Below are 17,123 nucleotides of genomic sequence, written 5' to 3' on the forward strand. Positions count from 1 at the left end.
AGAAAAATAGTAATAATCATCATCATAATAATAAATAAAAAGAAAGAATGAACTAGCATACTTGTTTAAAAACAAATCATTCAATAAAAAATGACATCCACACATTTTGTTTTGTTTTGTTTTGTTTTGCTTTTTGCTTTTTGAGACGGGGTCTCTCTACATAGCATTGGTTGTCCTGCAACTCACTGTGTAGACCAAGCTGGCCTCAAAGTCACAGAAATCCTCCTGCCTCTGCCTCCCCAAGTGCTGGAATTAAAGGTGTGTACCACCACAGCCGGTTCAGCATCCACACAATTAAGACACAACTGGTGCCGGGCGGTGGTGGCGCACGCCTTTAATACCAGCACTCTGGAGGCAGAGCCAGGCGGATCTCTGTGAGTTCGAGGCCAGCCTGGGCTACCAAGTGAGTTCCAGGAAAAGGCACAAAGCTACACAGAGAAACCCTGTCTCCAAAAACCAAAAACAAAAACAAACAAAAAAAAAAAAAAAAAAAAGACACAACTGGCAAGAAGTTTGCTCAATAGGCTTTCTAGATTCCACCAAAATACTCTAAATACTCTAATATACTCTAAATACTCTAATATAAAAAATACTCTAAAATTTGTTATTCGGAATTTCAATAAACCTAAGTTTTTCTTAGTTTTCTTGAACTTTTGATAAGTAAAATCATAGTAAAAAGTACAATACTAATAGTTGCGTCAAGCTGGGTGGTGGCGGCGGCGGCGGCGGCGGCGGCGGCGGCGGCGGCGGCGGCGGCGGCGTGTGCCTTTAATCCCAGCACTCAGGAGGCAGAGACAGGGAGATCTCTGTGAGTTGGAGGCCAGTCTGGTCTACAAAGTTAGTTCCAGGAAAGTTACACAGAGAAACCCTGTCTCAAAAAAAAAAAAAAAAATTAGTTACATGAATAACTCTAAAAATATTATGAAAAATGACTACTATTTTTATATACCAACGTTATAATTTTGCTCTCTAACAAAACTGTTCAGTCATGTAAATATGATAAAGAAAGAATGATTACAACAAACCTCAGTATTCCAGTTCCTGTGCCAATATCCAAAACACTTTTGGAGCCCAAGCACACGGCCTTCTGGATGGCTGCATTATAAACCCTATTCCTCTTGGCGTCATTGAGCATGAGGAAGTGCCAGCGCTCCACCAACCAGTTGGCAGCACGGTAAAAGTTCTCCTTTGCATCACTGAAGTCGGGGTTGAGCTTCACCGCTTTATGAAAATACCCAGCTGCCTCATCGTGAAAGCCCATTCTAGGGGAAGATATGAAAGAATACATTCACCTCTGCGTGGTCATTACAGTGCCTCTGTTCACTCACGACCCCAGATCCCAGAGCAGTCGACCTCCAGGCAAAACTTTCTCCTTCTGTGAGTAAGGCACTCTCCTGACTTCTTTTCTGAATCTCTACCTAGGCATCTCAGAGGGCCTGTGTGTGAGAATGGGGCAGCAAAGGCATTAACTTGTACTGAATTGAATATGAGCAGATAAAAAATAAAAGACAAAAGGGAAATACGATTAAGTCTTCTGAATGCTGCTTCTCAAACTGTGGTGAAAACCTCCCTGTCACTGTTTAAAATAGCTAATCATAGGCTGACTGCACTGCCCACAACTAGACACTTCTCACATCCCATCGGACTTCAGCAGCATCCAAACTGGTCTATACTTTGTTCACTCCACAAGCTCTCACTTGAGCAGAGGCACAGATTTCTACTACTATCAAATTCTCTACACAGCTGTCACGGATCAGGAGTTTACAGAGCACACATTCAACAGAGCAGAACAAGAGGAATCCTCACTCCTTTCTTCCCAAGCACCGTTAGTCACCATCCATTCTAGAGAAGCTTCATCATGACTATCATTCTAGGCATGGCTAAGACAACTGGGACAAGTAACAAAAGGGAGATGCTGGTTAGATTGTAGGCACTCACGTTTTAAAACTGAAATACTTAAGGTCAGTGTACGTTACTTCTTTGTTACCCCGAAGGGAGAGGTATCTTGTTTATATTCTGATACTGCACAGAACAACACATCACAGAAGAAAACACATGGTATTGATGTGAACAAGCCTCACCATGCTGAACCAAGATGTGTAACAAGGAAGACTACTGCTGACTTCATTTATTTTATCAGAACCGCAGAGACTGTACACACTCCCTTCTCCAGAGCCCTGGCCCTGCACAGCCCTTGGGAGTAGGAGACAAAACTACTAGGTTGATTATTGTGTTGGTTTGAATGTAACTGGCCCCGAAGTTCACAGGGAGTAGCACTATTAGGAGGTGTGGCTTTGTTGGAGTAGGTGTGGCCTTGTTGGAGGAAGAGTGTCACTGTAGGAAATGAGGATGGGTCGCACACAACCCTACCTCAAACTCATTTACGTAGTTGAAGCTACCCTGGAACTTCTGATTCTCCTGCCTCTACCTCCCAAGTGCTGGGATCACAGATGTGTGCTGCTACACTAGGTTTAGACCTCACACGTGCTGAGCACAAATCCACCAACTGAGCTAGGTCTCCAGCCATACAGTCAAATTTTACATTTATTTTTTTCTGTGCTGGGAGTGCAACCCAGAGCATCACACTCAGGGCCATTCTATGGCAAGCTGTTGTACAGGCCTATCCTCCAAGCCAAACAACTGCCATCTTGGAAGGGAGTTTAGCTGTGTCCACTTGCAAAGATCATACCAGATGGACTTGTTGACTGTTTACATCTCTCCTAGAAAGGCAGGCTGGGTCCTGAGACCCTCACTGAGTATCCTGCGGTTCGTACCACCTGTTGCATGCGACACTGCTCTAAGTGCATGGCTTCAAGTAGAGTCTAGAGCTACAGTTCTCAACTTTCCTAGTGCTGCACCCCTTTAACACAGGTCCTCATGTGGTGACCCCAACCATACAATTATTGTTGTTGCTACTTCATAACTACTTTTGCTATTGCTATGAATCATAATGGAAATTATCTGATATGCAGATATCTGATCTGTGACCCCTGTGAAAGGGTCATTTGAACCCCAAAGGGGCCACAACCCACAGGTTGAGAACCTCTGGTACAGAGTGTATAAGCCAGGGAAGACAGTGGAAGGTGGCAGGGAGTCCAGCTATGAGCTATGAGAAGGCTATCATCCCTGCTGGGTAAAGGCTTTCCAGTGTAGCCTTTTGTGAGGGGAGCACCCACATTCAATAAGTAACCCCTCATCTATGCTCTGTAAGTAAGCCCAATGAACTCACTGGTTCCTCCAGAGACCTCAGTTTGTTGTTGGGATCTTAGGGAAAAGGGCAGATATGGCTTATGTCTTCCCTGGATAAGAATTTTACCAACACAAGCACTCCTCCAATGATCTACACTCACAGCCAAATTGTATGTGTACTTTCAACACCCACTATTTATCTTGTCCATTCACAGAAGCAGCAGCTAGAACTGCACAAAGAAAAATTGTGTGGATTCTACTGCTGTCTATACACAGGAGCAAACTACCCAGAACGCTATCATATTCTGCGGTAAACCACCAGGCCCTAAACTTCTGTGAATTACAAAAGCCTAATGCTACTGACATCCAGAGGCCAGACCATGCTGCCAAACATGAAGGAAGACACAGGACTGGCTTGTGCAAAATGTTAACAGTGTCAGGTTGAGAAACTCTGGGCTAAACAAAGCAAGATCATCCACAGCTTAAACTGAATGTGCAATTACATTGCTTTTTGACATTGAGATTCTAATACTTGAAAACGTACAGTAAGTAGTTCAACAGGGTAACTTGCACATAAGGTGGATCCTCAAATAAAAGTCCCTTATCCAACTCCAGGACGAACAGTATTCCTTCTACACAGGATAATGGAAAGTCTCCAAGTTATGGCTAATTAAATTAGATACTGGAAGAGAGAAAGGACTACCCACTCTTATTAGCATTGAAAGGGCCTTTGGAACCTTAAGTGAGGCAGAAATTCTGAAACAGATGTGAGAAGACTTTTGACTTGTTACAAAAACCTGGCTGTATTGAGATGGGCTGCAGGAGAGCCCTGCAGGGAATCGACTCCCATAGTAGTCAGATGCTTGAAGTTTCCCAGTCTCTGTCACACACACACACACACACACACACACACACACACACACACACACACACACACACACAGCCCTGCAGGGAATCAACTCCCATAGTAGTCAGATGCTTATAGTTTTCCAGTCTCTGTCACACACACACACACACACACACACCACCCCGTCGTCACTGTTAAGATCGCAGGGTTTGACAGGCACTCGGGGAAGAAAGGCCTCACCTTCACGTCGTCTTTGAGCTCCGGCGCCAGGCTGAGCACCAGGAGGTAATGGGCATAGGCAGTGCCGAAGTCCTGGGCGCCCAGACAGTGCTCAGCGCTCTGCAAGGACCGCGCCACCAGCCGGTCCCGGCCGGCCGCCCCTGAGCCACCCCCGGCGCCGCGGCGGGGTCTGGGCCTCGAGTTCGGCATGGCTGAGTCTCCGCTCGGAAGCCCTCGAGGAAGACGCCCTCCTCCGGGAAAAGAGACTCTGGACGTCTCACTTCCCTGAGACCCAAGGCGGCCACAGAAGGCGCAAGAGGAAAGCGAGCTCGGCCCTAACCAGAAGGAAGCTCCGCCTTCTCAGCCTCCGGCGGAGCTGCGCACGCAACGCGGGGCGGCGCGCAGTGATGACGCAACGCCAGCGCGCTCTCTCGGGGAGACCCCACCCCCAGTGCCTGCGAGACCTAAACTGTGAGAGTCTCCGCCTTGCGGTCAGGTTGATTGGGCGGGTTGAAACCCAAGGGTTCGTCCTCTCTCCCACCTCCTAGAGTTTGCTGCTACTGCTGCTGCTGCTGCTGCTGCTGCTGCCCCTGCCGCTGCTGCTCCTGCTGCCGCTGCTCCTGCGGCTCCTCCTGCTGCTGCTCCTTCTGCTCCTTCTGCTGCCGCTGCTCCTGCTGCTGCAGCTCCTGCTGCTGCTGCTCCTGCTGCTGCTGCGCCAGACCCTACTTGCGTCTGGCGTGTGCGATGCTCAGAGCTCAGGGCGCCCGTCTCAACATTGCAAAACGAAATAAAAGAAACTTAAAGTTGGTCATGGTGTACCCTCTTAGCGTTAAGTATTCTCACAAAACCCCGTGAGACGAAACTTTGAATTACACTGGATAAAGAAGAAAAAGGCAATCTCTGAGAACTGCTTCAAGGTCGCACAAGTTGGTGGGATGGGTATAGCCGAATCCGAGTTTCCTGATGACCTGTTACATTAATACAGAAGACTTAGGTCACATGTGGCCTCTAAGATATTAATCCGAAAGCTTTAAACTATATATAGGAATTGATAGCATACGCTATTTTTGTCCCCATTGTCAAGAGACTGTGTGTCAAGTGGCTGACAGGAAATAGAAGATAGAGAGCATTTTGGACATCAAATTCTCCGGTTCTCCTAAAGTGAACCTTTGTGTGACTTTTTGCTTTCTCCTGTGACATTCTCTGCCCCACTCTTATAAGCACCTACCTATGTGCACCCTAAGTATATAGGACTTAACTATAGAATATTTCTCTAAGATGGAAACACAAAGGAAGGCCTCTACACCTAATAGAACTGTGTAGAACATAAAGATCGATAGACTTGGGGGAATGATCTTGTTCCAGTCCATGCTTTTCCCCTTCTTATTCATCTAGTAACCTTCCTTAAGACATTCATAAAGACCCAACAAAGCTCTCTTCCTGGCTTAAGTCATAAGGTTGCTCTAACTATACAGTGAAATAATCTATAAAAGCATTTTACTTAGACATACATAGTTAATGTAAGTCATTGTTACATTATCTAGAAACATTTAGAAATCATCTAAACTTTTAAAAAAGCTATTATACCTGTAATAACTGTAAACATCTAACCAAATATGTATGATGTCATTTGCATGGTATAAAAGTCAGAGGTGAAAGGCTGTGGCTGAGTAGAGAGAGAGATCTCAGTCCTTCTTTCCAGAGGGTTGCATTGGAGATATGCTGGTTAGTGTTAATTTTCAACCTAACAGAATCTAGAATCACCTTGCAGACTGGCCTCTGGTCATATCTGTGGGTGATTATCTTGACTGACTTAATTGAAGTAGGGAGACTTACCCACTGTGGGTAACACCATTGACTGATGAAAATCTGGACTGAGTAGTGGAGAAAGGAATCTGAGCCACAGTGTGCATTCACCACCCCCTGAATGTGACAATGATACGACCAGCTACTGCATGCTGCTGGTGCCCTGGCTTCCTTGCAATCTCTTTGTCTCTTAAATCCCTTTGTCAGAGCCTTTTATCATCTGAGAGCCAAAGTTACATTTTAATTACTATACGTCAGAGATCCATGACACAAAAATGCCTCTGATATGCAAGCCCCTTGCCCAAGGACAGGTAGTTCCTGAAACGCTGGAGGCTGTTGTTTATGGGAGACAACAAGCCACATGTTTTCATTCCCCTAAACAAGTTTATCTGACCCATCTGCACTGGGTGTGCTTGATCACATGTGGGCAGGAGGTTCACAGGCTGGAGGTATGTCAGGATGTATGCTTGTCCCTGATTAGACCTGATGGGAAGTGCAATGAATTATGGATTTTCCTTCTTAAACCGTTACAAACTGTGATTCTGGGTCATTTCCTGGGACAGGGGTATGAACCTGGCCACTTGACCAGTATTTAATTAAAGCTTGCTTCAAATTTGGCTTTAGACTGTGGTAGTAGGCTTATTCTCAATCCGTGGGATTAACAATCACAGCCAACAAGAAAAGAAACTAAGACAGAGACTGATGTTTGTTTGACTCTTAGTCCCTGGCTGGTAGCGCTCTCCCGGAAGATGGGTCACTGAAGTCCACCCTTAGGCTTTAATAGGCTAGCCCACCTCTCCCTTCTTGACAGTTCAATGAGATCAGCTGCCTCTGGTTCTTGCCACCAGGCCTTCCTGGCTATGGAGGATTGTGTTCCCTAAAACTGTGCTCACAAATAAAACCTTCTTCCCGAAAGATACTTGTTGTCAGGTATCTCCATAGCAACAAGAAAAGTAACTAATACAGGGAAGATCATCTGGATCACCACATGAGTTTCTGCTTCACCTGAATTATTTCATTTTGCAAGTTATCTTCTACTATTGGCATGTTTTCCCTTCCACAGGGCAAGTTTTCTTTTGGTCTCTTTTTTTTTTTTATCTGCTCAGTGTCTTGGCCTGACCCAAGTACCTAAAAGAACTAGACTACATTGTTCTAGAATATTAGTTGAAGATGTGTTACATATGCATGTTGTGGAATATTTGTTTAATGATGCAAAGATGTGTTGCGTTCTTTTATGTTGCATTTGTCTAATTCTGTGAAACTATGTTACTTTGCCTGTCTAAAACATCTGATTGGTCTCTTAAAGTGCTGAATGACCAATAGCTAGGCAGGAGAAAGAATAGGTGGGGCTGCCAGGCAGAGAGAATAAATAGGAGAAATCTGAGAAGTGAAAAGATCAAGGAACAAGAAAAGAAGGGGCCGGCCACACAGCCACACAGCCAGACATGTAATCAGAAGGAAAGAAAAGATATATAGAAATAGAGAAAGGTAAAAGCCCAGAGGCAAAGGGTAGATGGGTTAATTTAAGTTAAGAAAAGCTGCTTAGAAATAAGCCAAGGTAAGGCCTGGCATTCATAAGAAAGAATAAGCCTCTCTGTGTATTTATTTGGGAGCTGGGTGGTGGGCACTCCCCAAAAGAGAAAAAAAAAGAGTAAAATCCAACCAACAACAGTACATGAATGAAACTTAGAAGCTACATGATTCCTTGAAAGAAACATGAGGAAAAGTACAAATCATAGAGATCTAAAATTTCTGTGGGAAATGGTCCAGTGCCTGTTCTCTACTGTAGAATTCCTAATATGCCCAGCAAAGTGTGCCAGTTACATCTTCACCAAGTCAGTGTTGGTAAGAGTTGGAGGGTGGGGCTGGAGCTATGGTCCAGTGGTTTAGAGAATGAACTGCTCTTCCAGCAGACAAGTTCAGTTTCCAGCATCCACATCTGGCGGTTTACAAACTTCTGTAACTCTGGTTCTGAGGGATCTGCCTCCAAGAACATAATTCATAATACATATAATTAAAGATAATAAAAAAAACTTCTGGGCTAGAGATGGCTCAGTGGTTAAGAGCACTGGCTGCTCTTCCTGAGGACCTGAGTTTGATTCCTAGCAACCACATGGTGGCTCACAACTATCTATAGCAGGATCTGATGGCCTCAGCTGTCATGCAGGCATACATGCAAATAGAGTACTCCGATACATAAAATACACAAATAAATAAATCTAAAAAAATGAAAAAACCCTTTAAAAGAGAGAGATGGAGAAGACACTAGGCAAGAAGTGTAGAAAGAACAAGGAAATAGAGAAGCTGGGTGTGGTTATTTTTCTCATCGCCTCTAAGATCAACCTATGGACGGTGACTACTGTAAAAAGGAGAATGATAGTCTTCCTGCCTCTTCTAAAATACCTCAGATAACCATGAGCTACCAGATCCCACTAAGGTAAGTGTTAGTTATTTAGCTGTGTTGTGTTCTTACCCTGCAAGGAAGTGTCACGAAACACGACAGAATCTGCTTATAAGAGTTTATTAGAGTTAAAGGGACAGAGTGCGCAGGCCTGTGGGAGAGACACGTGCGTGGAGAAGAAGAGAGGAGAGAGAAGAGAGAGAAGAGAACTGGGAATATGGCGCTCCGCTTTAAAAACCAGCTGGGGGCGTGGCTAGGTCACGTCACTACTCCACATGTGTGCGTAGATCACATGGTCACGTTGCCCGCTTACGTAGCCATGTAACGTCACAGATCCTGGTCACGCAAGACCCCTTGTATCCTGGTTACGAGAGACGCTTTGACCCGGAAATGGCTATCCTGACTGGAATTGGCTAGGCGGAAGTGTCTGCCTGGTAAATGCGACCGTGGGGGGTGTGTTGTGAACCCTTCAGTAAGATGTAAGTGAACTAGGTTTGGCACAGGTCATTTTGGCTTCTTATGTGATATAGTTTGCAGACACTTAGGAGGTCTTTTGCAAAAATACAACTGACAAAGTGTAAGGCCTGGTTGTCATAAGAAACCACAATAGAGCCGGGCGGTGGTGGCGCACGCCTTTAATACCAGCACTCGGGAGGCAGAGCCAGGTGGATCTCTGTGAGTGCAAGGCCAGCCTGGGCTACCAAGTGAGCTCCAAGAAAGGCACAAAGCTACGCAGAGAAACCCTGTCTCAAAAAAACCAAAAAAAAAAAAAAAAAAAAGAAAGAAAAAAAGAAACCACAATAGAGCTAAGGGTGACGGTGCACTCAGGAGGTGAGGCAGGTAGCTCTCCAAGTCCAAGGCCAGCCTGGTCTACACAGTGAGTTCCAAGACAACCAGGGCTACAGAGAGAAACTCTGACTTGAAAAAAAAAAAAGATAAAAAATAAAATTTTAAAAAAATAAAGGAAAGAAAGAAGCCAAAAAAGAAAATATATGTGACTTCTTTTTTGTGCCTTTATTCGGTTCTTTTGGGGGGGGGTGAAACAGGGTTTCTTTGTGTAGCTTTGGTGCCTTTCCTGGAACCCACTCTGTAGCCCAAACTACTCGAACTCACAGAGATCCACCTGCCTCTGCCTCTCGAGTGCTGGGATTAAAGGCGTGCGCCACCACCGCCCAGCAATTCAGTTCTTAATGAGATTGAGAATTACTCAAGATGGTTATCTTTATTGCAAGTTAACTTTTTTCTTGTTGTTTTTTGAGACAAGATTTCACTGTGCAGCCCTGAATGTCCTGGAACTCTCTCTGTAGACCAGGCTGGCCTGAAACTCACACAGATCTGCCTGCTTCTACCTCCCAAGTACTGGGATTAAAGGCTTGCAGCTTCACCCAGTGCAATTTAACTTTTAATGTAGTTGCTATTGGACGTGCTATATATTCTTTACAGAGGATACAAATGTACAATTCAGGACGAATGGTGAATGTATATTGTGCTAATTAGTTTCTTGTCAACCTGACACAGACCGTGGTCACCTGGGAAGAGGTGTCAGAACACGATTCATGGATAAAGCTATGCAAGGAAAAAAAATCTGAGAATTTGTGAGAAAATTTCAAAAAAGCAAAACAGAAGTCTTGTGACCTGTGTTCCTCCATAATAAGGGTTGTTCTCGGAAGGTGCCTTCTTGGCCCTCCCAGGTGTAGTAAATAGGGTAGGTTTGCTTCAGTTTACCCATCACCTACTGTTGAGTCAGATGATGTTTCCAAGGTTGTCCATCTGACTGGATACAGCCAAACTCATGTGACTTTTACTCATTTGACCTTGCTTAACCCTCAGAATAGAAATTGTCTGGTGCACTGAATAAAGTTGGCTATTGCATGGAACATTAGTCTGCCTCATTTTTAGGCTTCACTCTCCAAGGTTCATGCTGCTAACTAGAGCAATAACAAGGGGGAACTTCAATTGAGAATATACCTCCATCAGATTGGCCTGTAGGCCTGTCTTTGGAGTTTTTTCTTGATTGATGGTTGAAATGGGAGGGGCCAGCTCATTGTGGGTGGTGCCATTCTTGGGCAGGTCGTCCTTGCTTGTATAATAAAGCAGACTGAGCAAGTCATGGGGAGCAAACCAGTAAGCAGCATTCTCCATGGACTCTTGACTCAGTCCTGCCTTCAGGTTCCTGTTTAGAGTAAATGCCTTGGGGTCCCTCAATGATGGACTGTAATCAGGACATGTAAGTCAAACAAACCTTTACCTTGCCAAGTTGCTTTTGGTCATGGTGTTTACCATAGAAATAGAAACCAAACTAGGACATATATTTTACTTCCTGAGAAAAAGATTTCTATTAAAAAAAATACTGAGAAGAGCAGGATATCTTAGTGAGCGTGAATTAATCCCAATGTCAAGAACAAGACCACTGCCACAATTTGAGCCAAATTTGAAGCAAGCTTGATGCTTTTATTGTGGTGCACACAGCAACTGCCTCCTAAGTCTGGTTAAAGTGAGCAGCCCCAAATTCATTTCTTGGGTCCCTTTCAAGGAGTAAAATCAGGAGTAGTTTTACAGAAGAGAGACAATGGTGAAATAACAAAATTAAAAAAAAAATTTTCAAAAAAAATCATGTGGTCACCATGTGATAATCCTTTTTTGTTTTTGTTTTTTGGTTTTTTGAGACAGGGTTTCTCTGTGTTGTTTTGGTGCCTGTACTGGATCTCACTCTGTAGACCAGGCTGGCCTCGAACTCACAGAGATCTACCTGGCTCGGCCTCCCGAGTGCTGGTATTAAAGGTGTGCGCCACCACTGCCTGTCTACCTTGTGATAATGTTATGCCCAGATTCTGGGAACCCCCAAAAGACTACCACAGAGACTGAATCCTATATGTAAAAACGAAAGTCCTTTATTTCAAGCTCGGGCTTGGTCTGCCCTCTGTCTGACACAGCACTGAGAGCAGAGAGCCCTGAGCCTGGGTGGGGCTGGGTTTTTGACATAGCAGAGGTTGGGAGTGAGGGGATTTCCGGGTTTCAGGACCCTAATGGCTGACATTTGTCTTGGGGTGTCTTGCAGAGGGGAATAGGTCTGTGCTGGGCTCAGGCATCTTGCAATCTTATCTAATCTTATCTGAGAGTTGGAATATTTGGATTGTGAGGTTCTTCCCATTAGATGTTGCCCCTCCCCGGGTGGTATCAGCTTATGGCTTTTCCTGGATCTGGGTGCTGCCTGCCAATAAACTGAAACTCAGGCCTACATTTTAGCTGGTTTTTATGGAGCCTGTCATGACGGCATTGTAGTCAAGCTGCTGCGTGTGTCCCATAATTAGGGAGGGTTTAAGGAGGGTCAGGGAGGGTAAGGGTATTCTCAAAAACTAGTCAAGGTCATGGGTTGGGGAAGGTCAGGTTCTAGGAAATCGATATATATATATATATATATATATATATATGGATCTTAAAATTTTTGAGATAATATTCATTCTTAAGAAAAGTGTTAAAGAGTCAAAACCAAAGGATTATGAGATTAGTGGCAATAAAATAGTCCCCAAATTTTGGTTTTTCTTTTGTCTCATATCAGGTGGCATTTATGAAATGAGACAGAGATTTTGGATTTTACTTTAACAAGCATGCTTAGGTAATCAAACCAAAGTAACACATCTTCACATCATTAAACAAATGCTCCAGAGCATAAACAAAGTAACACACCTTTTTTAAAGAAGCATAAATATTTATTTGTAACTAAGGAGTTTGTTTGCAGTGTTGAAAATCTACAACTTCCTGTTAAATTCACATTTGCACTTCACCTTTTTAAACAAACATTTACAATCATTATTTTATACAGATATAGATATGTAAATACATTGAGTTCAGTGATCCTTCAGCATTTTCCACTTAAATATTTTTTTAACATAAAAACAGGTTATAGTTCAAAAGTCCAGAGTTAATTGAAACTGGAAAATATTTTCTCTGTAGAAAATAGTAAAAATGATAACATTTCCCGGAAGCCCTTTTAAGCCAAATAATAGCTGAATTATACATATAAATATTAATTAGATTCTGGGATACAGAAGAAACCTATCTTCATCTGTTCAGAGAGCTGTTTTATGAAGTTGTGTAGTGAGATTCCTATTCATCTTCCCCTTCACTGTTTGATTTAAGGCAGACATTTTTCTATAGGCTAATCCATAATCTAAAAAGCTTTTAGCCTCCCTTCCTAAAAGTACAGCCAGCATATCCTTTCATCAGCTTGATATGGTATATATTCTTATCCTAATAGTGAAATGTTTCACTAAAGAATGCCCAGTGATGGGCTGGAGAGATGGCTCAGAGGTTAAGAGCACTGCTTGCTCTTCCAAAGGTCCTGAGTTCAATTCCCAGCAACCACATGGTGGCTCACAACCATCTGTAATGAGATCTGGTGCCTTCTTCTGGCCTGTGGGGATATGTATAGACAGAACAATGTATACATAATAAATAAATAAATCTTTTAAAAAAAAATGCCCAGTGACTGGGCAAAACCAAAACTTAATAAGTCACAGTCATCCTAGCGTCTTCCCTATTAGGTAACCTCCTTGGATCTGTGGGTTGCAGTCTGATTGTCCTTTGCTTTATATCTAGTATCCACTTATGAGTGAGTACATACCATGTTTGTCCTTCTGGGTTTGGGTTACCTCACTCAGGATGATATTTTCTAGTTCCATCCATTTGCCTGCAAATTTCTTGATGTCATTGTTTTCCTCTGCTGAGTAGTACTCCATTGTGTATATGTACCACATTTTCTTAATCCGTTCTTCAGTTAATGAGTATCTAGGTTGTTTCTAGGTTCTGGCTATTATGAATAATGCTGCCATGAACATAGCTGAGCATGTATCTTTGTGGTATGATTGAGCATTCCTTGGGTATATGCCTAAGAGTGGTATGGCTGGGTTTTGAGGTAGATCAATACCCAATTTTCTGAGAAACCGCCATACTGATTTCCACAGTGGTTGTACAAGTTTGCACTCCCACCAGCAGTGGAGGAACGTTCTCCCTTGCTCCGAATCCTCTCCAACATAAGCTGTCATCAGTATTTTTGATCTTAGCTATTCTGACAGGTATAAGATGATATCTCAGAGTCGTTTTGATTTGCATCTCTCTGATGACTAATTATGTTGAGCATTTCCTTAAATGTCTTTCAGTCATTTGAGATTCTTCTGTTCAGAATTATCTGGTTAACTCTGTTGCCCATTTTTTTAAATTGGATTGTTCAGTATTTTGATGTCTAGTTTCTTGAATTCTTTATATACTTTGAAGATCAGCCCTCTTTCAGATGAGTAACACACCTTAAAACAATATTCTACCACAGACTTTGGCAAAAGGAAGTGATAGGAGTTCCAGATGTGAGGGAGAGACATTATTTTCATTATAGTAGCCACTCATGCCTCATAAATAACCCCAGGCCATGATAACAGCAAACAACCCGAATCTAACTCAGTGTATCCTAAAAATAAATAAATAAGTGGAAGACATCAAAGTAGGAGTAGCTGGAAAGAAAAGGTTCAGTGGAAATGGGAGGGGGCAGGAAGAGGGAGCGGGATGAATATGATTAAAATACATTATCTGCATGTATGAAATTGTCAAAAAGTTAATTAAAGGAATTTCCAGATGACTCTTTAAAAAAGATCCCATTTGATAGCAAAGCTTTGTATTTTGTGGTATGAAATAAATATTATCTGATATCTGAAATTTTTATTGTTTTTTATTTGTTTGTTTTCTGTTTTTCGAGACAGGGTTTCTCTGTGTAGCTTTGTGCCTTTCCTGGAACTCACTTGGTAGCCCAGGACGGCCTTGAACTCACAGAGATCTGTCTGGCTCTGCCTCCCAAGTGCTGGGATTAAAGGCATGCACCACCACTGCCCGGCAATTTTTATTGTTTATTTATATTGTCAATTGTTTATTCAGATATTGTCAATTTATCTTCAAGTGAATGTATGGGTATTTACTAATTGAATAAAATAATAAAATAATATAAACACACAAGTAGATTGTAAGCTGGGCAGTGGTGGTGAATGCCTTAAATTCCAGCACTTGGCAGGCAGATGTCTGAGTTCGATGCCAGCCTGGTCTACAGGAAGAGTTCTGAGACAGCCAGGGCTACACAGAGAAACCTGTCTCAAAAAAAAAAAAAAAAAAAGACTCATTGATGGTTTAATAATATATCAAATACATTTCTCCTCAAAAGTAGTAAATATTATCGAGTATGAGAAGTAATTTATCTGGTAACTTTTGTTCAAGATCAGCCTCATACTCTGCATGTAGCAGATGCATTTTATGTGAAGGTTGAGTTTTGTCACATAGAATACTAAAACAATGTACACTCAAGGGGAAGACCATATAAAATTAGCAACTTTTAGTGCTTCATAGTGGCGTATCGAATGATACAGCCTTTATTCCCCTGCAGATGTGTGCTTCTGAAGAGTGCAGAGCACAGCTGCCTGGATTCACGCTCATGCACCAGTTCAATCCCTCACATTCTGTCCACCAGGGCAGATGTGAATCAATGAAAATGTCAAATAATGCCAAGTCCTGTAATTAAGATGGTGTTGACCTCTTAGCCTCTGGACTTTCAGAGGTTGAAGGACCACATGTGAGAACAGCCAACCTGGAATGTGAGCTATATGAGTTCACTCTGTCCATTGCTGACCACGGCTGTTGCTCTTCTCACCAACAGTCTGTGCTGGGAATATACAAAGGCACGGGGACTCAGTCCAATCCCATGGACTTATGGGCCTTGGGCTTTTAGAAGTGAACAAGTAAGACCTGGGACAGCACTGTATAGTGACAAGTTTGGAACCAGAGACCAGGAACACCCCAGCAGAGAAGAATGCTTCTCGGACTCTTGTTGGGATTCAGCCCAAGCCACTGGCATTTTGTACAGAAGTGTTTTGCATACAGTGGGATATTTATCAACCCTCTACTCCAATGCTTGCCATTGACAACTGAAAATGCCTTGCATATTTCTCAGTGCCCACCAGGGGGCCTGTATTACCGCGGCTCATACACATTTGCTAATAAGCACACTTTCTGATAAGCAGTAGAATTCAATACAGAGATCAGGATTTTAGAATTTACAGTTAGACTCCCTTATCGCATGTAGGATCCATAGCACCCGCTGGTTCTGGATAAGGGTGATAAGCCAAAACCAGACAACTACACTTCTCAGTGAAATGCTACACTTGGAGCTGGCAAAGAGGCTCAGTGGACAAAGGCATCTGCTACCATCCATGGCGACCTGATTTCCATGCCTGGGACTGACACGGTGAAAGGACAGCAACAGCTCCTGTCCCTGCCTTGTCTCTGACCTCCACATTTGTGCACTGGCACACTCCACCCCCACAAGTTAACTTCCAAGTGAAGCTGAAGCCTTTATAATAAGGACCACATTTATTCTTGTTTTGCTTTATTTTGTTTTGAGACGAAGAAGTTCTTGTTTTGTTTTGTTCAGAGCAATATAACACAAACCTAAGCCATGTAGTAGAGTTTGTGGTTGTCAACCAAAGGAAATAAAGGTTCAATCTGCTGCAAAGAGGAAGAAAATCCAAGGTCATGTGGTTAGAATTTAGGAGCCCAAGAAAGGGTAGTGCCCTCCTACTCTCCTGACTCAGCTGAAAAGACAGTTCCACCAGGAACAGGGAAGAGTAACTGAGACAGTCCCCAACCCTGCAGGACATTCCATTCCAAAGTTCCTTGACAAGGGAATGGGAAGACAGATGGCACATGGTGGGGCCTATGGCCAGGAAGAGACCAGCAGACTAGATGCAGACATGCTATCAGGAAAGGGGCTGACCTCCAAAGACTTAAGGGAATTGCCCTCCAGTCCATTACTTCCAAAGAGACAATATGCAAGCAGCCACCCCTCCTTAGTTGAGTCCATTACATTTTTAGGAGGTTCCCAGCTGCTCATTGTAGGCAGTTCAGCATCTATAGAGTCAATTATGTGTGGTTTGGTTGTTTGTGTGTTGACAAGCAAGTGTCCATTTTTTGGTTTTAGTTTTTGTGTTGAGACAGGGTCTCTCTATAGTCCTGGAACTAAGTTCTATCCTGGAACTTCTTATGTAGACCAGGCTGGCCTTGAACTCAAAGAGATCTGCCTGCTTCTGGCTCCAGGGTGCTGGAATTGAGGTGAGCGGCACCATACCCACCCAGCTCCAAGGCCACTTTCGCAATGTGCAGGTAGAAATACTCTGAAGTAGTAAGACTGGCTGAGGGTTTCCTAGGCAAAGAGGGCCGTGCATCTGCTTACAGATAGTGTCCTTTTATTTACTTCATTATATTATTTAAGTGTGTGCGTGTGTGTGTGTGTGTGTGTGTGTGTGTGTGAGAGAGAGAGAGAGAGAGAGAGAGAGAGAGAGAGAGAGAGAGAGAGAGAGAGAGAGAGCTGTAATCTATGTGTTATCCTGGCTGTCCTAGAACTCACTCTGTAGACCAGGCTAACCTCAAACTCAGAGATCCACCTGCCTCTGCCTCCTAAGTGCTGGAATTAAATGCATGTGCCACCACCATTCAGCTATTCATACTCCTTTTTTTTTTTTTTTTTGAGACAGGGTTTCTCTGTGTAGCTTTGCACCTTTCCTGGAACTCACTCTGTAGACCAGGCTGGCCTCGAACTCACAGAGATCCGCCTGGCTCTGCCTCCCGAGT

The 17,123-nt window shown here is 43.3% G+C and overlaps 1 protein-coding gene across 1 annotated transcript in view; it reads right to left on the minus strand.

Moving 5' to 3' along the window:
- LOC121826478 (protein arginine N-methyltransferase 9-like) overlaps window positions 1–17,123 on the minus strand; it is a 151,101-nt gene that overhangs the window by 14,041 nt on the left and 119,937 nt on the right. The window contains 1 exon segment of the mRNA XM_076571513.1: window positions 1,026–1,262. Within this exon segment, the coding sequence (XP_076427628.1) occupies window positions 1,026–1,262 (237 nt within the window).

Source organism: Peromyscus maniculatus, chromosome 5, assembly GCF_049852395.1.
Source record: "Peromyscus maniculatus bairdii isolate BWxNUB_F1_BW_parent chromosome 5, HU_Pman_BW_mat_3.1, whole genome shotgun sequence".
Classification (NCBI taxonomy): Eukaryota; Metazoa; Chordata; class Mammalia; order Rodentia; family Cricetidae; genus Peromyscus; species Peromyscus maniculatus.